Here is a 20,644-nt window from a genome sequence, read left to right as displayed (position 1 = left end):
AAACTGGCTTTCTTTGCCACTCCATTTAGATCTACCTAAAATATGTTTAGTTTTATTTCTGGCACCCATTCTTTACATTAATGAGAATGTACTTAAAAAAAAAGTTGTTTCAGAATGGTAGTGGAGCTTAGCTGGAGCTGTTTTCTATCTTAATTACAAACTTCAGCTGGGAAATGAGTCTCTTCTTTAAGAGAATTGAATAAATTACTCCTTAGAGAGGCATATAGTATTTTTTCGTTAATAATTAAGTATTATTCCTTAATACTTAAGTAATAAGTATTTCTTAATAAATTACTCAATTATTCCCATTATTGCAAGGTACAAAGGCCTAAGACAGGCTTCATAGCTGGGCTAGAATTCCAGAGATGTTAAAATATGAGAAAAAAATGCGTATCTTAGAATCAATGAAGTACAGCGTACGTATTGATCTGGGAGATGTAGAGAGAGTGAACAAAGCAAGGAGCAGAACAGCGCGATCCTGTACGTGTGAAAGAAACCAGTGTCTTGTGAGACCTTTGGCAAGCGGGGCTTGGCTGGCGGTGAGCTGAGTCTTGGACATTTTTTAATGATAATCCTTCCTTCATCTGAAAAATGAAGGGCTCAGCCAGCAACTGATTCAGTCTTCCTAGAGCGGGGATCACAAGGCCTGGGCTTTTTCATTCCCTTGTGGTTTATCTGCTACGAGGGAAAGACCCAAAAGCCTGGAATGTTTTTACCCCAATTTTTATTTCTTCTGCCTCTCCTGAGAAATGTTCCCTGGTTTGTGACATTGCTGAGAGAGGTTAGAGGAAGCCTGCTTCTCAGTGCTCTGCGAAGGGCAAGCTGTAAGTGGACATCATCACTGTCAACGATCTGAGCTCTAAAAGAGGGAGGCTGGTCACCCTACCCCACTGGAAAATTTCTTTTACTTCCAAGAGCCTCAGTTTCACGGTCCTAACAAGGATGTAATGAGTGGTGCTAGTTAAACTATTTAATAGCTGGTAGGGTCTGGTCACTCTTGGAATGGATGCCCTTCCTGTGTCAGGGTTAACCTTTTAGTTGCTGAACCATGGGGAGATCTGGGGGCTCTGGAGGAAGGAAAGACATGGCTGGGGTGGGAGGGAGGGCACTGTGGTGTTTGGGGAGTAGCTGTTTTCTAGTTAAAACAGAAATATCTCCAAATGTTATACTGGTATGTATCAGCTCAATGTCGGCCCTGTATATAATAATACATGCATCATGTGAGTACTGTGAAGATTAAAGATGAAATCACATACGCAAAGCGTATAGATTCTCAAATTATAACTCATGACCACTAGTACCACTAGAACTTAAGACAGAAAGAAGTCTTACATTAGTAATTATGTTACATATGTTGTCCTCTTGTTCATACTTTAAATTCAGCATTCACAAACCATCAGTAAATATGCAGTGGTGATATTACAAATTAGGAGCTGTCCTGGCTAGTGATTGAGGATAGAGTGTCTGGAACCGTCACCTTCATTCTCTTTCCTCTTGCTCCTGCTGATGAAACAAATGAGGTTGATGCTCCCATGGTGAACTTGTATCCCATTTGGTGAGATGTTTTCCTGGACCCCTTAGCAGGAATTCTGAATTAGTTTCTCCATTGAAACAATGTTATAATTTAGTGCTTTGCTGTGTTAACTTTTTTCTCTTGAATTTTCAGATTTATATTCTGCAGTTAGTACTTTACTCAAAGAAAAGGACCTACAAGATGCAAAAACATCACAATTTATTGCATTTAGAAGGTAAAGCATTTACAAAATTTTGGTGTTTTTAATGAAGCTTTTAAATCTCATATCTTATGAATCTAGGTGCTGTTGGAATAGGAGACTGGTAGTTCATCACTGTGAATTCTCTTCTCTTATTTTGAGGTATTTCTTGGGTTAGGTCCAGCAGAAGGCAGTTTCTAAAGAGGGCTCTTTCTTTTTATTGGCCACGCCTCGCAGCTTGTGGGATCTTAGTTTCCTGACTAGGGATCGAACCCGGGCCCTTGGCAGTGAGAACGCTGAGTCCTAACCACTGGACTGCCAGGGAATTCCCTAAAGAGGTGCTCTTTCTACCAAATATTATATTTGGTAACTCATAGGAAATCTGAGTGGAAGAAAGGGTTATGTTAAGATCAAAATTACACAATACTTTTCCTGGAGAAAGTCCTGGAAACTTTTTTTTTTTTTTTTAAAGATTTATTTTTTATTTATTTAATTTTATTTTCGGCTGCGTCGGGTCTTAGTTGTGGCGCGCGGGCTCTTTGTTGTGATGCGCGGGCTTCTCTCTAGTTGTGGCGTGTGGGTTTTCTCTCGCTAGTTGTGGCGCGCAGGCTCCGGAGCGCGTGGGCTCTGTAGTTTATGGCACGTGGGCTCTAGTTGAGGCGAGCGAGCTCAGTAGTTGTGGCACGTGGGCTTAGTTGCCCCGTGGCATGTGGGATCTTAGTTCCCCTACCAGGGATTGAACCTACGTCCCCTGCATTGCAAGGTGGATTCTTTACCACTGGACCACCAGGGAAGTCCCAGTCCTGGAAACTTTAGATAGAATCCAGTATCTCATAATTGTTGGTAACAGAAATCCACACAAAAGACATTCCATTAAGATGACCCTTGTATTTTTCTATGTTCCAGGCAGGACTGTGACGTGATCAACACCTGCTGTTGCAAGCACTACACGGGCCGTCTAATCAAGTGAGGACAGTGCTTCCTGGATTCGCCATACTTTTGTTTGTTTTGACATTTATCACTGTAGCGCATACTTAAAAATCTTTTTTCTCCTTTGTGAAGTCAAATGATATCTTCAATTAAATATAATATATATCCTTAGGAATTGACTTTTTGGTAATCAGGGTAATAAGAAAAACAAAGAATAAAATTGTCCCTGTGGTTTCCTACCTCTAGCTTCTCCAAGATAAGCGTGGAGAATTCAGGGCAATTTTTCAAATTAGAATATGTGTGGAATGTGTACAAGAACCTTAGCAACAGGGTGCCTACAGAGAGCACCTTAGGTGGACTTTTATCAGGGAAATAGGAGCATAGAAAAGCCACTCTATTCACATGTAGGACAGACTAACTCACTTCTCTGGCATTTATCAATACCTACTCTTTATTAAGTGCAGAGAACCCAGAGAAGTGTAAATTTCAAGAGGAGCTCCCTGTCTATTGAGGAAGGACACAAAAAACCATGATAGGTAGCCCAACAAATGGTTGAAAAGCACAAGATTGGGGCCATCCAGTCTGGGTCACAGTAATTGTGATCTTGGGCAGGTAATTTCACCTTTCTATGTATGTAAAAGAGGACACCTACCCAGAATTTCCCTCATAAAGTTGTAGTAAGGATGAAATGAAATAATATACCTAAAGCACTTACCACGGTAACTGGTATTATCACCAGCATTTATTTGATTTGCTGTTATTATTCTGATATAATTATTACAATAGACATGTGTAAGTGCTGTAAGACTTGAATTGGGGTAGTGATAAGAGAGATTGGAAAGGAGAGGATGAATTTAAAAGGTAGAGTCGATAAGATTTTTGGTAACTTTTGGAATATAAAGGGAAAGAGAGACTTCAGCCTTTATGCCAAGATTTCTAACTTGAAAAAATTCGACTGGGAAATGTCACTGAGTTTGAGGTGTGCAGAAAGTGTAGATAGTCAGACCACAACTGAGGGAGCCTGATTTCTTGTTTACCTTTGGAGAACAAAAGTGATGTAAAGAGACTGTGGAAATAATTTTGAGAACTGGATCAGATCTGAGTAAGAGTCAATGCTTAAAGAAAATGAAATTGAGGTTTTCCAAACTCTGATGCTGTATTATTATTTTCTAACCCAGAAACCATCAGAATAGACTTGAATTTGGAGTTGGTGATAAAATTTGTTGTACCAGGAATGCGTATCTCTCAGACTTACTCCCTGAAAATACCTTCAACAGCCAACAAAATAATGAACTAAAGGCCAGTGGTGAAGACTTCAATGGTACTCCTCATGGTTTTGCTAAAAATAAGCATGACTTTGAAAGTGGTATTCGACTCTGCAATGGAGAAGTATTTTTCATAACAGAGGTAAATGATAACAGAAAAATAGTACCTTTTTACCTATGAGGGATAGATTTGGTTTTCTTTTATTGCCCGAGGATTGATTCAGAATTTAATCATATCAGAGCTGGCGTTCTTCTATAATTTTTTGTTAAGGATTTTTGCATCTGTGTCCATGAGGGATCTTGGTTTGTAGTTTTCTAGTGATATCTTGTCTGGTTTTGGTGTCTGACTAATGCTGGCCTCATAAAATGAGTTGGGAAGTCTGGAAGGCTTTGTGAAGAAACATATTTTTAATAAGTTTGAAGTGCTTGAGTAACAAAAAACAAGGGACAAGTGACACACTTATTATATTTTACAAAGCATCACTTCCTTGGTTGCTGCTTAAATGTAGAAACTATAGAAGCGGTCACCTTGAATTTGTCCTCATTGTATAAACACCCTTTTAAACTTACAAGTTTATTCTTTAAAATCTGTGAGGAAAAGTAGACTTTGCAAAAAATACATGCAGACTTACATAGTCAGTGCAAGAAGTGAAATGTATAGTCTTCAAAATAAGAAAGACAACACAGACTGTTCTCCAAAGAGTCAAATTAAGGTTAAATTTCAAGGACCCAAAACTTCCATTTGTGGTTATTAAAATATTTGGGTGTGTCTATACTCAGTAGGTGCTCAAGCATAGATTTTAAGCTTTTTGAAATTCTTAACAATTATACATGCTATTTTATTCATAAGGTGCTTGCATTTTATGTTCAACCCCAAAATAGACCTTTACAGTGTACATATTTGAAAACATACAAAACAGTTATTTGTTTTGATGACAGGATAAAACTGATATAACTTTTGGAAAGCAAAGATTTTTGACCATTAATAATATGGCTGGCTTCGAAGTAACTGTGGATTTTGGGAAACTAATGCAATATTGTCACATAAAACATGCATGGGCAAGAACTATTCACACTTTTCAGGTAAGAATGGACTTTTATAAAGCAATTTAAATAGCTTGCCAAGATAGAGTACCTTGCATTATTTTCTTCCTAAGTTTTGTTGCTTTTATTATTTTTTTAATTAGGAAACAAAATACACAAAAGTACTGAAACTACTGTACAGACTCTAATGTTTTGCAGTCTCTGCTTCAGAGCTGTCTTTATTTTCTGGATCTAAGACGTAGTTAAAGCCTCATCCTGCAGGCCTTCCCATGTCTCCCAGGGAAAGAGCGGTCAGGACCAGGATAACTGAATTTCCCTCTTGCTTCTGTCTGCAGTGTCACTTGGCATGGCACTCTTACTGATCTTGCCTTTATTTAAAATTTTGATATTTTGTTCAATGTGGATCTTTTTTGCTCTAAATTTAAACTTTTAAATTATTTTCTTAAACTGAAATATAGTTGACTTACAATGTTTCAGGTGTACACAAAAGTGATTCAGTTATACGTGTAAATATATATGTATATATATTTTCAGATTCTTTTCCATTATTGGTTATTACAAGATATTGAATATATCAGTAGGGCCCTGTGCGATATAGAAGGTCCTTGTTTATTTTATATATAGTAGAGTGTATCTGTTAATTCAAAATCCCTAATTTATCCCTCCCCACCCCTTCCTTTCCCCCTTTGGTAACCATAAGTTTGTTTTCTATGTCTGTGAGACTGTTTCTGTTTTGTAAATAAGTTCATTTGTATCACTTTTTTAGATTCCACATATAAGTGATATCATATAGTTGTCTTTCTCTGACTTACTTCACTTAGTATGGTAATTTCTAGGTCCATCCATGTTGCTGCAAACGACATTATTTCATTCCTTTTTCCTTTTTTTTTTGGCCACATTGTGCAGCTTGTGGGATCTTAGTTCCCTGACAAGGGATTGAACCCAAGCCTGGCAGTGAAAGCACCAAGTCCTAACCACTGGACCGCCAGGGAATTCCCCATTTCATTCTTTTTTATGGCTGAGTAGTATTCCGTTGTATGTATGTATGTGTGTGTGTGTGTATACATACCACGTCTTCTTTATCCATTCATGTGTCGATTCACATTTAGGTTGCTTCCATGTCTTGGCTATTGTAAGTAGTGCTGCTGTGAACATTGGGGTGCATGTATCTTTTCAAATTAGAGTTTTCTCTGGATATATGCCCAGGAGTGGGATTGCTGGATCATATGGTAACTCTGTTTTTAGTATGTCCAGGAGTGGGATTGCTGGATTATATGGTAATTCTATTTGTAGTTTTAGTTTTTTAAAAAAATTTTTTAAAAATGCGAGTAACTTTATTTTTTGTCCATGGCGTGTGGCTTACGGGATCTCAGTTCCCTGACCAGGGATTGAACCCACACCCTCAGCAGTGAAAGTGCAAGTCCTAACCACTGGACCACCAGGGAATTCCCCATTTTTAGTTTTTTAAGGAACTTCCATACTGTTCTCCATAGTGGCTGCACCAATTTACATTCCCACCAACAGTGTAGGAGGGTTCTGTTTTCTCCACACCCTCTCCAGCATTTATTATTTATAGACTTTTTGATGATAGCTATTCTGACTGGTGTGAGGTGATACCTCATTGTAGTTCTGATTTGCATTTCTCTAATAATTAGCAATGTTGAGCATCTTTTCATGTGCCTGTTGGCCATCTGTATGTCTTTGGAGAAATGTCTATTTAGGTTTTCTGCCCAATTTTTGATTGGGTTGTTTGTTTTTTTGATACTGAGCTGTATGAGCTGTTTGTATATTTTGGAAATTAATCCCTTGTTGGTTGCATTGTTTACAGATATTTTTTCCCAGTCCATAGGTTGTCTTTTCATTTTGTTTATGGTTTCCTTTGCTGTGCGAAAGCTTTTAAGTTTAATGAGGTCCCATTTGCTTATTTTTGCTTTTGTTTCCATTGCTCTAGGAGACAGATCCCCAAAAATATTGCTGTGATTTATGTCAAAGAGTGTTCTGCCTATGTTTTCCTCCAGGAGTTTTAAAATATCTGGTCTTACATTTAGCTCTTTAATCCATTTTGAGTTTATTTTTGTATATGGTGTTAGAGAATGTTCTAATTTCGTTCTTTTACATGTAGCTGTCCAGTTTTCCCAGCACCACTTATTGAAGAGACTGTCTTTTCTCCATTGTATATTCTTGCCTCTGTTGTCATAGATTAATTGACCATAAGTGCGTGGGTTTATTTCTGGGCTTTCTATCCTATTGGATTGATCTGTGTGTCTTTTTTTGTGCCAGTACCATACTGTTTTGATGACTGTAGCTTTGTAGTATAGTCTGAAGTCAGGGAGCATGATTCCTTCAGCTCCATTCTTCTTTCTCAAACTTGTTTTGGCTATTTTGGGTTTATGTGTTTCTATAGAATTTAAAAATTTTTTGTTCTGTGAAAAATGTCATTGGTAATTTGATAGGGATTGCATTGACTCTGTAGATTGCCTTGGGTAGTATGGTCATTTTAACAATATTGATTCTTTCAATATTGAAAGAATCCAAGAACATGGTATATCTTTCCATTTGTTTGTGTCATCTTCAGTTTCTCTCATCAGTGTCTTATAGTTTTTGGAGTACAGGTATTCTGCCTCCTTTTTAGTCCTAGGTGTTTTATTCTTTCTGGAGTGGTTATAAATGGGATTGTTTCCTTAATTTCTCTTTCTGATAGTTTACTGTTAGTGTATAGAAATGTAACAGATTTCCATATATTAATTTTGTGCCCTGCAGCTTTACTGAATTCATTGATGAGTTCTAGTAGCTTTCTGGTGGCATCTTTAGGATTTTCTATGTATACTATCATGTCATTTGCAAACAATAGCAGTCTTACTTTTTCCTTTTTAATTTGGATTCCTTTTATTTGTTTTTCTTCTCTGATGCTGTGGCTAGGACTTCCAAATCTATGTTTAATAAAAGTGGTGAGAGTGGGCATCCTTGTCTTGTTCCTGATCTTAGAGGGAAGGCTTTCAGCTTTTCACCATTGAGTATGATGTTAGCTTTGGGTTTGTCATATATGGCCTTTATTATGTTGAGTTATGTTCCCTTTGTGCCCACTTTCTGGAGAGTTTTTAATTTTTTAAAATTTATTTATCTTGATTGCTGAGTTTCTTGGTATCCTCTTAAATTTTGTACCCAAAGCAATGCTGAGTTTCTTGGTATCCTCTTAAATTTTGTACCCAAAGCAACTGCCTCATTTGCCCTCCCCTCATCCCAGGCCTTCCCACCCTCCTCAGAGGTGATTTCTGACCTGAATTTGTCTGTTCATATAGAAACAAGGTAACCAAGTTTTACATAAATGGTATTGTATTGATTATATATGTTTTTGCAACTTCTTTTTTATTTGTTTAACCAACTTTATTGGGGTATAATTTACAAACACATTTTAATTACAAAGTGGGATGGGTTTTTTTTTTTTTTAATTTATTTATTTATTTATGTCTGTGTTGGGTCTTCGTTTCTGTGAGAGGGCTTTCTCTAGCTGCGGCAAGCGGGGGCCACTCTTCATCGCGGTGTGCGGGCCTCACTATCGCGGCCTCTCTTGTTGCGGAGCACAGGCTCAGTAGTTGTGGCTCACGGGCCTAGTTGCTCCGCGGCATGTGGGATCTTCCCAGACCAGGGCTCGAACCCGTGTCCCCTGCGTTGGCAGGCAGATTCTCAACCACTGCACCACCAGGGAAGCCCCGTGGGATGGGTTTTGATAAATGTATCCCCTTCCTCTACCCTTGTGAGGTAATTACTTTTTATTTGGGAATAATTTTAGATTTATGGAAGAGTTGGGAAGTTAGTACAGAGAGTTCCCATGTACCTTTCACCCAGCTTTCCCTAATATTAGCATCTTATATAACTATGGTATATTTGTCAAAACTAAGAAACTACTATTGGTACAGTACTATTAACTAAAAAATACACTTTATTTTGATTTCACCAGTTTGTACATTAATGTCCTTTTTCTGTTCCAGAATCTTATTCTGGACACCACATTGCATTTGCTGCAACTTGCTTTTCAACTTTATTTTAATATTGTTAATTCTCACAAGTTATTTGTGGCTCTGTTATTTATCTCATTGTTTTGAACTCCTCTCTCTGCCATTATGTTGTTTTGGTGACAAAGCTGCATCCACTTTCTTTCTATATAAATTTATTTTATTTATTTATTTTTGGCCGCGTTGGGTCTTTGTTGCTGTGTGTGGGCTTTCTCTAGTTGCGACGAGCGGGGGCTACTCTTCATTGCGGTGCGCGGGCTTCTCATTGTGGTGGCTTCTCTTGTTGCGGAGCACAGGCTCTAGGAGTGCGGGCTTCAGTAGTTGTGGCTCACAGGCTCTAGAGCGCAGGCTCACTAGTTGTGGCGCATGGGCTTAGTTGCTCTGTGGCATGTGGGAACTTCCCGGACCAGGGCTTGAACCCATGTCCCCTGCATTGGCAGGCGGATTCTTAACTACTGCGCCACCAGGGAAGCCCCCACTTTCATTTTTATGTAGAAAATTTTATAGGTTAGACTATATTCTCTAATAGTAGACAAACATTAATTAGCGTAGGGTTTTTTTTTTTTGAAGTGGATGGTGTTTTATTTATTAACTTACCCCACCTCAATTCCAGAAAGAATTTGAAATGGCTTACAAAAAGTGCCTACAGTTGAGCATGATTTTTTAAAATATAAAGAAATGCATGTCAGGGACTTCCCTCGTGGTGCAGTGGTTAAGAATACGCCTGTCAATGCAGGGGACACTGGTTTGAGCCCTGGTCTGGGAAGACCCACATGTCGCAGAGCAACTAAGCCCGTGCGCCACAGCTACTGAGCCTGTGCTCTAGAGGCTGTGAGCCACAACTGCTGAGCCCACGTGCCACAGCTACTGAAGCCTGCGCACCTAGAGCCCGTGCTCCGCAACAAGAGAAGCCACCGCAATGAGACGCCCATGCACTGCAATGAAGAGTAGCCCCGGCTCACTGCAACTAGAAAAAGCCCATGTGCAGCAACGAAGACCCAACGCAGCCAAAAATAAATAAATAAATAAATTTATTTAAAAAGAAAAATGCATGTCAAGTGGAAAATAAAGTTAAACATGATAAAAGGATTACTGCCAAGAGTGGATTGGAATGCCGATATGCATACTGTCCTATTTGCGTGTTAATGTAGACTGCAGATTTAGCTTTTAAGTTCCCTTAAGGCCAAAGTTCCCAAAGCAAAGAGAGAAGCAGTCAGTTGACTATGTCTTCTAGGTTAAAGTAAATGAACAAACAAACAGTTGTTGAGAGGGGCAAATATTCCTAGCTGTGAGATATGGGAGAAATTTCTCCTATGGATTTTTATGATGGGGACTCTGGAATTCTGGAAACTCATATTCTTCAATTTTGGGAAATTTTCTTAAATAATTTCATTATCTCATCCTCAGCTTTCTCTGTTTTTTCTTTCTAGAACTTCTACTTTATGGATATTGGACCTCCAGAACTGGTTACCTGAATTTCTTATCAGCTCTCCTATTTTCCAACTCATTAATGTTTTGCTCTATTTATTTCTTCAAATTTATAATCCAGTTTTTCTGTTGCATTTCTAGACAAATAAGTAGTGAAGGGTCTTTATTATTACTGGGTGGAGATTGGAGTAGATATCTTGGAATGTTCTTTTCATTGAATCTGGCTCTTACTTCATGGTTGAAATAATGTCTGTTACCTCTGAGAACATTTGTGATTGTTGTCTTCTATCAGTATAGTTTGTTCTTCAAGTTCAGTTCAGCTCAACAAAAATGTATTGAGTCAGACTCTCTTCTCTGTGCTTGGTATAGGTCAGTCCATGAAATAGTCAATGATACTTGACATTATGAGGATTATATTTGGTAAGGAAGGGGATAGAGACAGATGTAATTGAAAAAAATAAGTAAACCATGTATTATGTGAGAAGGTGGTAATTGCTATGGAAAAGGAGTGGGCGTGAGGTGCAGTTGTAATTTTAAATAGGTGGTCAGGGTAGGCCTCACTGACAAGGTGGCATCTGAGCAAAGATTTGAAGGAGGTAATGAAGTTAAACCATGTGAATATCTGGGAGAAGAGCATTCTAGGTAGAGAGAATAGCCAAGGCCAAAGTTCTAAGGTGGGTGGCTGTCCAGCAGGTTTGAGAAACAGGAACAGCAAGGAGGCCAGTGTGGGAGAGTGACAAGAGATGAGGTTAGAGGAGTGATGTGGGCCAGGTCACCTCCTGGGGCCTTCTAGGACTGTGTTATCCAATATGGTAGACAAATCTGGTCCACCACCTGTTTTGGTAGATAAATCTTTATTGGAACCCAGTCCCACATTCATTTACATATTGGTTATGGCTGCTCTTGCACTACAAAGGAAGAACTGAGTGGTTGCCATAGAGACCATCTGGCCTACAAAGCTTAAAATACTGATGCTTTGACCCTTCACAGAAAAAGTTTTTTGACCCCCACTCTAAGGTCCATATAGACTTTCAGATTCTAGGTCCATAAAATCATGAAGGGCATTAATGGTTTGTGACTATTTGTACCAGTTGTTGAGTTTTAGAACAAATTTAGGAAGTGAATAAATAAAACTTGCCTCCTTTAAGAAGTTTGAGAGTTCTTAATGATTTGAGGAAGATTTAAAGACACGGGCAAATGATTAATAGCAGGTTGTGAGGTGAAGGTAGGTGCCCATGTCCCACTTTCGGAGGACAGCTTTGGCTGACAGTCTTAATTTTTATCCTCATTCACTCAGTGAGACACCTGATAAAGAACAGTGAGCAAGACAGACGTGGTCCTGCCTTCACAGGGCTTACAGTCCAGTGCGGAGTACAGTTCAGAAGGCAGTTGGTGACAGTCCAGTCTGGTAAAAATACTGTGATAGAGGAAGTACAGAGTGCTGGAAAGTACATGGATGGGGCAGCTAATCCGGAAGTAGGCCAGCTGGAGGCCAGGGACTGGGGAGCACAGGCAGGAAGGATCACAAGGAAGTTCTTTGTGCTTGATGGAGCCTGGCTCATGGGAAGGAAGGAGGGGAAACAGGGCCAAGGCTGGCTCTTGAAGGGCTGTAGAAGCCATATTAAGGAGTTAGGACTTTTTTTTTTTTTTGAGAGCCTGGGAACCATTAATGGGTTTTAAGCAGAATCTGATGTGACTAGATTTGCATTTGACAAATAGCACTGTGGCTGCTATTTGTGAGGACAGTGTATTGCAGTAAATGTGGGTACAGGGAGACTGATTAGGAGGCTATTAGATTTTTCTCAGTGATACTTAATTGATGATTAAGAACCCAGCTAAGTTTAGGTAGACGTTTACCTGTTTACGAAAAATACAGTGTAAATATAAAGTCCACAGGGGCGTGGGGGAATGGTGCTGTATATCTAGCAAATGTGTTTAGCATTTGTAGAATTAAGTATCATTTACATTCATTTCTGAGATTCAGCAGCATTGGAAGGAAGTAGTTATCAAACTTCTATAATCTGAAGAGTTGGTTCAAACTCTCTGTGTCCAGGAAGGTAGAAGTGTTTGGTATGTACAAGGTTTTTTTTAGTGCAGATGTGTATTTTCTACATGCCTCATCTTGTTGTTTGTCTCCCCACAATTCCTCTGTCAGCAGAGGAATATGGGAGCGTAGGGAGAGAGAATGGCTCTAACCCCTTCTTAGTTTATGTTGCCACTGAAAATACAGGGACTAAGAATAGCCACAATTTGTTACTGTTTTCTTGAAATTGTTTTCTCACAGTTACATGGTGACATTGGGCATTTTTCTTGCCTATAGTATAGTTCTTGGTTTGTTAAACCCAAGAAACAAAGGTTCGCCATTCTCTTTTGTCTTATCTTGATAAGAGTAATAAATGGTTCAACATTGGAAAAATATGGAAAGTAGAAAAAAAAAAATCATCCATAGGCCCTCTGTTTGGAAACAGACTGGTTACATTTTTGGTAGGATTTCCTTCTTGCTTTGTGATTTACTTTGTTTTTGTTACATCTTTTTTTTTTTTTTAATTAATTAATTAATTTATTTATTTATTTTTGGCTGCGTTGGGTCTTCATTGCTATGCGCGGGCTTTCTCTAGTTGCAGCGAGCGGGGGCTACTCTTCGTTGCGGTGCGCGGGCTTCTCATTGCGGTGGCTTCTCTTGTTGCGGAGCGCGGGCTCTAGGCGCGCGGGCTTCTCACTGTGGTGGCTTCTCTTGTTGCAGAGCATGGGCTCTAGGGGAGTGGGCTTCAGTAGTTGTGGCACGCGGGCTCAGTAGTTGTGGCTCGCGGGCTCTAGAGCGCAGGCTCAGTAGTTGTGGTGCACGGGCTTATTTGCTCCGCGGCATGTGGGATCTTCCCGGACCAGGGCTTGGACCTGTGTCCCCTGCGTTGGCAGGCGGATTCTTAACCATTGCGCCACCAGGGAAGTCCCAACATCTTTATGTTCACTTTGTATTTTTGATCAGAGTAATTTTATTTTGTGTTACATGGTTGTGATCATTTTTTTATATATATGTATCAAGTTTTTAAAATTTTGTTATATTTTAAAGCATATTTGATGATTGCAACATATATAGATACATGATATACAAAAATAAATATATACATATATATATTTATCTATTCTCCTATTATTGGATATTTCAGGTATCTGTTTTTTGTTATATAAGTAACAGTGGGGTAAGACATCTATACGTAAAGCCCATACAGCCATTTCAAATTCTTTTATTAAGGAAGATTTAGCCCTGCATGCAGTTTAAAGTTTATTGCTGGGTTTCTACATGCCAGTTTTGGATCTATGACACCCAAACTTAGCAGCGTAATTAGAAAACGAGAATTCCAGGATAATGAATAAAATGGAACCCATGAGATGGATTCATTTGAATACTCTGGCCAGGTAGAATGCTCTTGAGAGCACTTGGAGGACTTGTCTCCTTTCTGCCTTTGTAGCCTGTCCAGAGACATGAACCCATTATGCAGTATTAAATCTCCCTCGTGCACTATTTCCTCTCAGGGGTCAGAGGAGAAGACAGTGGTGTATGTGGTTGGGAAGGCGGGCCGCCAGCACTGGCAGCACGTGTACACAGCGGTGACCCGGGGCCGCTGCAGAGTATACGTCATTGCAGAAGAGTCTCAGCTTCGGAGCGCAATTATGAAAAACAGCGTTCCCAGAAAAACTCGTTTAAAACATTTTTTGCAAAACAAGCTCTCCGAGAGCTGTGCATCTCCAGCAGAGTTTGCATCCCCATCAAAGAGCCCTGAAGACAGCAGGAGACCCAGCACCCATCCCTCGGCATCCCCACTCCCTACAGTCACAGATGACAGGGTGACAGATGACGTCCCCAGAAGGAGGGCCTCTGTGGCTGGTGACACGCTGTTTGCCTTTGCTGAAGGATGGAAATTATCTTCATCTGATGCAGTGCATGCAACTGAGGATCCGTCACAATCGAGAGGGTCCAAAAGAACATGTTGCACGAATGCCGCTGCAAGTCCAAGCAAAATTCTTATGGTAGGACTGACGTTCAGGTTTTATTTAAATATTGCTGGCCTCAGTGTGCTTATAAATGACTATGTATTTTTGTTAATGCTGCATAGTGTTGCAGGACTTAAAAAACAAGTTTTCCTCTCACCTCTGTCCCATTTCCTCCCTATTTCTATATCCGGTTGAGTCTTAGCTTGATCTCGGCTGGATGTTTCTCCCTCTGCCTGAGGCTGGCACTCTGGACAGCGTCAGTGGGCTGGTGGAGGTGGCGTGCCAGGAGAAACTTCCTAGTCTTCCTGCATCTTCTCTCCTCATCTGCCTCATCACCTTCCCCTTCCTTTCCCAGGCCATGGTCCCATTTTTATCCCCACAGCTCCATTGAAGCGGCTGGTCCCGGTCATCTTCTTATCAACTTCAGAGGCCTTTTCTTAGGTCTCATTCTGGGCTTTTCCCCCCTGACAGTTAATATTTTTAACTGCAGTTGCTGTTGCCATGCTTCCTTCCCTTGGTTTCAGTGTTCCCTTCCCCTCTGACACTTCCCCTCCATCCCTGGCTCGTCTCCGCTTCATGTCTTCCCTCCTTTTCTTCCCTTCCTCTGACTGGAGACGTCTCCCCCAGGCTCAGGGCTTCTTTCCCTTGAGAACTGATCCCATTCTCTCAGTTTTAGCTGTCACCTTTGCACTGGTGATTTGGTCAACAGATAGTTTTCAACTGTCCATTGCATTCCAGGCACTGGGAATTCAGAAGTTCAGTGGCTTCAGTGGCTCCCTGGTTCCTACTGCATAAATTCCAGGCAATCTAGCTTGGCATTTGAGACCTTTCTCTGTTCGATTCCATCTTTCCCAGCATCATTTCATTTATTTCCCACTATTCCTTTTTTTTTTTTCTTTAGTCAATCTAGTCTTCATTCATTCACTACATTGAACCAAACTTATTCTCATCTCTTCCTTTTGGTTTTTCTTGGATTCCTCCTTTTCTCTGCCTCCTCTCTTTCAGCATTTGAAGAAAAAAACAAAAACATAGCTCCTCTGCTAGTCATTGATCTAAATGTTGGAGGGAGAGAAACAGACATGTCCCTGTTGGCTTCATGGCCATTACATTGCACCAGTGGGTGATAGGCAATCCATACCACAGAAAATAAAGTTTTCAGGTCAAGAAAGATTCTATGAAGAAAATACAGGTAATGAGGTAGGGAATGGTCGGTAGGAGTAGCGGGGCAGGAGGTGCTATTCTGCCATGGTGGTTGAGGCCCTAAGGAAGAGCATCCCAGGCAGAGGGTGTAGAACATGCAAAGCTGAGAAGGAATGACCTTATTGGAAGGGGAAGGGAGACCAGTGTGCCTAGTGAATGAGGAAGAGAGAAGATGTGATGATCTCAGAGAGATAGGCAGAACTACAGGAGGCAGCTGGGACTTTATCCTACTTGCTGCGGGAATCCATGGGAGGGCTTTAAGCAAAGGTGCGATATCATCTGATGTATGCTTGACAACCATTTCTCTGCTGTGGAGAGTGACCTGTGGAAAGGAAGGTGGAAGCAAGAAGACCAGTCAGGTTTGTCCCAGGGAGAGCAGTGAAAGAGCAGCGAGGGTGATGAGAAGTGGTTGGATTCTTGATGCCTGTTGGAGATGGAGTCTATTTGACTTGCTGATTGGATGTGAGGGGGTAAAACAAACAGGGACACAGGACGATTCCTGGATTTCTGCCTGAAGCAGCTTGGTGAATTGTAGTGCCGTTTCTTGAGATGGGAAAGATATGAGGAGAACTGGGTCTGGGGAAATGGAGAGTTCTCTTTCGACATGTTATGCTTAAGTTATTCATTAGACGTATATGTGGACTTGTTGAGAAAGGCAGTGGTTGGTAGAGAAGTTTAGAGCCTCAGGGTAGGTTAGGGAGGGAAATGTCCATTTAGGAGTCATTAGCATATAGTGGTGGGTTAATTTCAGGAGACGCCACAGATAGAGGAGGAGGCCTTAAGCCTGAGTTCTGGGGGTACTCCTAACTTTCAGAGGTCTGGCAGAGAAGGAAGAACTGGCAAAGGTGACTGTAAAGAAGTATGAGTGAGAGAAAAGGAAGACTAGGGTGGCAGGAGGGGACAAAAGTCTACCTAGGGTGGACTGCTCAGAGACTAGGAGGTGAGAGAGTGGAGGAAGCAGTAGAGGCAGGTTGCTATGAAGAAGGTTGCAGAGAGATAGGGCTGTATCTGGATGGAGGACTCATGGTCAAGGAAGGATTTATTGATTTATTTATTTTGGATGGGTACATTAAAGCATCCTAGGGTATGGATGGAATGGTCCAATGGAAAACAAGAAATTCATGATTCAGAGAGAGGGGATAATTGTAGGAATGGAGTCCTGAAGTGGGTGAGATGGGAAAATCCAGAGCATAAGTAGAGGAGTTTCCCTTAGCTAGGATTTGGGGACATTGTGGTGTGTGTGTGTGTGTGTGTGTGTATACACACACACATATGTATACACATGTATACAATGGAATATTACTCAGCCATAAAAAAGAAAGTGATAAAAGTGGACATAGCAGAAAAAAAAGTTTTCCCTTTTTTTCTTCTTCAAAATAGCAGGATCACTGCTGATTCTAAGTTTCATTCAGTACTCCAGATCAACTCTGCTGAGATGGAATTTCCATCTCAACAAAGCATCTTTTTTTTTTTTTTTTTTAATTAACTATGTTACCTCTTACAAAGACCGTGGGATAAATAAAGCTTCTGACCTGGAGCAGAAAACAGAAGCAGTTCCAAGGAAAGCGTCTTTTTCTAAAAGTTTCTTGCTTTTTATTTCTTAGCACCAACATGGGGTGGGGGAATTATGGTTTATAGGATGGTACGAAGAGAAATTGGCAGCACTATTCATCTTCAGTTTGGAGCTTGCCAAAGCTTTTAAGCTCCGGGAGAGGCTAATGTCCCTGAAGGTCTGGAGCGCAAAGAGGGACGGTGGGGGGCTGCCCGGTGCGGGTTGTTCTCACTGCATGATGGCAGCAGTACAAGCAAAGTCCTCTAACTGAAGAGGATGAGTTTTCTCACATGGTTTGCCACAAGTATGTGGCATTTACAAGAATCCCTAGAAATGAGGAAACTAGAATTCAAAGCTTCAGGACTTCTATAAATTAGGGACTTCTATGTCTTGTAATTCTAGACTTTCAGGTGCATTGAGATGTGTCGTTTGTGAAAGATCAAATTCTATGACAAGGGCTGCCCACATATCCATCCTTCATATTTGTATTGCTACATAAGAACCTAAACCAGTATTGAGATTCTACAAATACCAATGACTAAAATACCTGAGCCCCTCCCTCCTAGAAGAAAGCTTTTGCTTTTCCGTCAATTAATAGCTTTGGGTTTGGAAAAAAGTCCTCAAAGAAAATGTTGACCTGATTTTTTTTTTTTTTCCTTTTGCCTAGCCTCCCACCATCAAAGAAGAAAAGGGATGGGGGACAAAAATGACCCTTAAAATAAAAACATATGTGTAAAATATTGCTAAAATTTATCATGTTTAAAGCAGGATTTCCAGAATTTTTTTAAAGAAAATGACATTTTCACTTAAAAATAAAAAAAGCTAGGAAAGACACAATCACATCGTCCCTGAATAAAGATAGTCCTTGTCTTCCTCAGAGTTCCGTAGAGAAACAGAACCAATAGGGCGTGTCTCCATCTATCTATCTGTCTGTCTGTCTGTCTATCTATCTGTCTATCTGTCTATCTATCTATCTATCTATCTAGACTATTTAATCTAACCTATCTATCTGAATTTATTTTAAGGAGTTGGCTCATGCCATTGTGAAAGCTGGTGTTGGTAGAGTCCAAAATCTGCAGGTAAGCTGGCAGATAGGAGACTCAGAGAAGAGTTGATGTTGCATTTCAAGTTCCGAAGGTAGTCAGTCTGCTGGCAGAATTCCTTCTTCCTGGGGGGAGGTCAATCTTTTTTCTGTTAAGGCTTTCAGTTGATTGGATGAAGCCCACCTACATTATGGAGGGTAATCCACTTTACTCAGTCAGCTGATTTAAATGTTGGTCTCATCTAAAAAATACCTTCAAAGAAACGTCTAGAACAGTATTATTCAACCAAATATCGGGGTACTGTGGCTTAGCCAAGTTAACACATGAAATTAACCATCACCGTCCTCTAAATTGAACAGATTTAGCATGATGAATGATGAGTTGAATTTTGCTTATTTTTCTCTTTCCCTGTGGTGGTGAATCTTCTTCATGACTGTACTGGTCCATTGACTGCTGCTTGCAATCACTAACGGTACCAAGAGTATACTTGCGGTGTACTTGCAGTGTATCGTCTTAACCACACCTACAGCTGGCGTCGTGGACGTGCAGGCTGGGCGGTTGGTCATACAGGGCTTCGTGCTTAGAAGGAACCCATGCTTGTTTTAATGTTCTCTGCTTGCCATCTTGAAATTCTTAATTTTTGAACAAGGGGCCCACATTTTAATTTTGCACCGCCAAATTATGTAGTGGACCCTGTCCACACTTTTAGAAATTAAATATATGTACTCAGTTAGCAAATAGTCACTTCTACATGCCAGTCCCGGAGGTGGGTATTGGCGTTACCACAGTGAGCAAAAGCAGGATGACAGCTGATTCCTCTGGTCTGCTCCAGGCTTCCACGGGGTGGGAAAATGTATGATGTCTTCTGAGAAGCAGTCAGAGGGAATAGAATTACACAGGGTAGACTGACTATATTTTTATAAAATTAACTTTATTTTTATTGTTGTTCCAACAGGTGGAAGAATCATCTCCACAAGTGTCTTCTAAACTTCAGAATTTGAGACTAAATAGTTTAACCCCCAGGCAACTTTTCAAACCTACAAATAATCAAGAAACTTAGTTTTATTTCAGATTGCTCAAAGTAATTGTTTTTTTCCATTCAACACAAAATGAACGTCGTAGCTTCAAAGGATCAAGACAAAAGAGGATGTCTATTAACTGGAGTTTTATTTTAAGGCATTTGTGTTAGCAGATGTTTTCAAATCATGTCATCAAAGAAAACCTTAGTGATTTTGACATCTGTCATCAGGAGAACTGACAGCACTGATCATGTATGAGGGAAAAATATGTTATATATATATTTTTTTAAAAACTGTACTTTTAAAAGTGTTTTATTTTTAGAATAATGCCTTATTAACTTCCATCATCGTTGTGGGTGATCTTTGCCATTGGGTTGAAGCAGTGGTAAAGATAAACTGTAATTATATCTCTTAAATTATTAACACATATTCTAGGACATTGTGTCTTCTGCAAAGTGGTCATCTCACAAGGCTGCTACTTGCTCCGTCACTGCTGCTTGGGCCTACCTAGTACATTTTCCTGGAAATTCCTGCTGAGCTGGAAGCACATTGGTTTTGGTTTTTGTTTTCTTAATTTGAGATATAATTGACATAGGACATTGGGTAAGTTTAAGGTGTGCATCATGTTATTGCAATATAATTACCACTGTAGCATTAGCTAATATGTCTATCATGTCACATAGTTATCATTTCTTCTGAGAGTATATTGTTTTAAAGATATTCCACTTGGAAAAATTTTTTTTCCTCTCAGTGATTTGATTTTTTTGAGTTTTATTTATTATTAAATGGTAAAAGAAAAAGTTAGGAAAAATTTACCTGTTATCCCAGTGTTTTAAAAATAGCCTTCCTGAGATATAATTCACATACAGTTCACCCGTTTACATAGTTGAGTGGCTTTTAGTAAATTCACAGAATTGTGCAGCCAACACCACAATTGATTTTAGAACATTTTTATCATCCCCCAAAGAAATCCTGTACCTCTTAGCTCTAATCCCTTTTCCCCTTCAACCCTAGAACTGCTAATCTATTTTGTCTCTATTGATTTGCCTATTTCAGACATTTCATATAAATGGAATCATACAATATATGATCCCTTGTTACTGACTTCTTTGACTTAGAATAATGTTTTCAGACTTCATCCACATTGTAACATGTAACAGTGCTTCATCCCTCTCCCTTTTTTAAAGTTTAAAAAAAAATTATGTACAAAGAACTAGCATTATTTCTTTTAGTGGGTATATGTCTTGGATAATGCATTCAAGGAGTATCATTCTATCCAACTTGATGAAGCCTATATCTTTCGTGTACTGATGGAAAAACTGGCGGCATATATTGAGGTAGTATTTCCAGATCAGACCATGCTGGTTTGAGCTGATGTGTTCCTGAGATCAGGAACCTTGGCTGAATTTTTGCAGGTAGCTCTAGTAGAGTTGCTGATGACCCAT

At 39.9% G+C, this 20,644-nt stretch overlaps 1 protein-coding gene and 1 pseudogene across 1 annotated transcript in view; one reads left to right on the top strand and one right to left on the bottom strand.

Moving 5' to 3' along the window:
• Positions 1 to 19,821, top strand: part of HELB (DNA helicase B) — a 35,113-nt gene extending 15,292 nt beyond the window's left edge. The window contains exons 8-13 of the mRNA XM_007179762.2: positions 1,667 to 1,748; positions 2,619 to 2,678; positions 3,821 to 4,049; positions 4,847 to 4,990; positions 13,927 to 14,421; positions 19,136 to 19,821. Of these exons, the coding sequence (XP_007179824.2) occupies positions 1,667 to 1,748; positions 2,619 to 2,678; positions 3,821 to 4,049; positions 4,847 to 4,990; positions 13,927 to 14,421; positions 19,136 to 19,240 (1,115 nt within the window). The 3' untranslated portion in view covers positions 19,241 to 19,821. The remainder of the gene's footprint in view (positions 1 to 1,666; positions 1,749 to 2,618; positions 2,679 to 3,820; positions 4,050 to 4,846; positions 4,991 to 13,926; positions 14,422 to 19,135) is intronic.
• Positions 19,822 to 20,398: 577 nt separating this feature from the next.
• Positions 20,399 to 20,644, bottom strand: LOC130709280 (40S ribosomal protein S29-like; annotated as a pseudogene).

Source organism: Balaenoptera acutorostrata, chromosome 11 (genome assembly GCF_949987535.1).
Source record: "Balaenoptera acutorostrata chromosome 11, mBalAcu1.1, whole genome shotgun sequence".
Classification (NCBI taxonomy): domain Eukaryota; kingdom Metazoa; phylum Chordata; class Mammalia; order Artiodactyla; family Balaenopteridae; genus Balaenoptera; species Balaenoptera acutorostrata.
The sequence above is the reverse complement of the archived record's forward strand: the minus strand, read 5'-3'. Positions and strand labels throughout refer to the sequence as shown.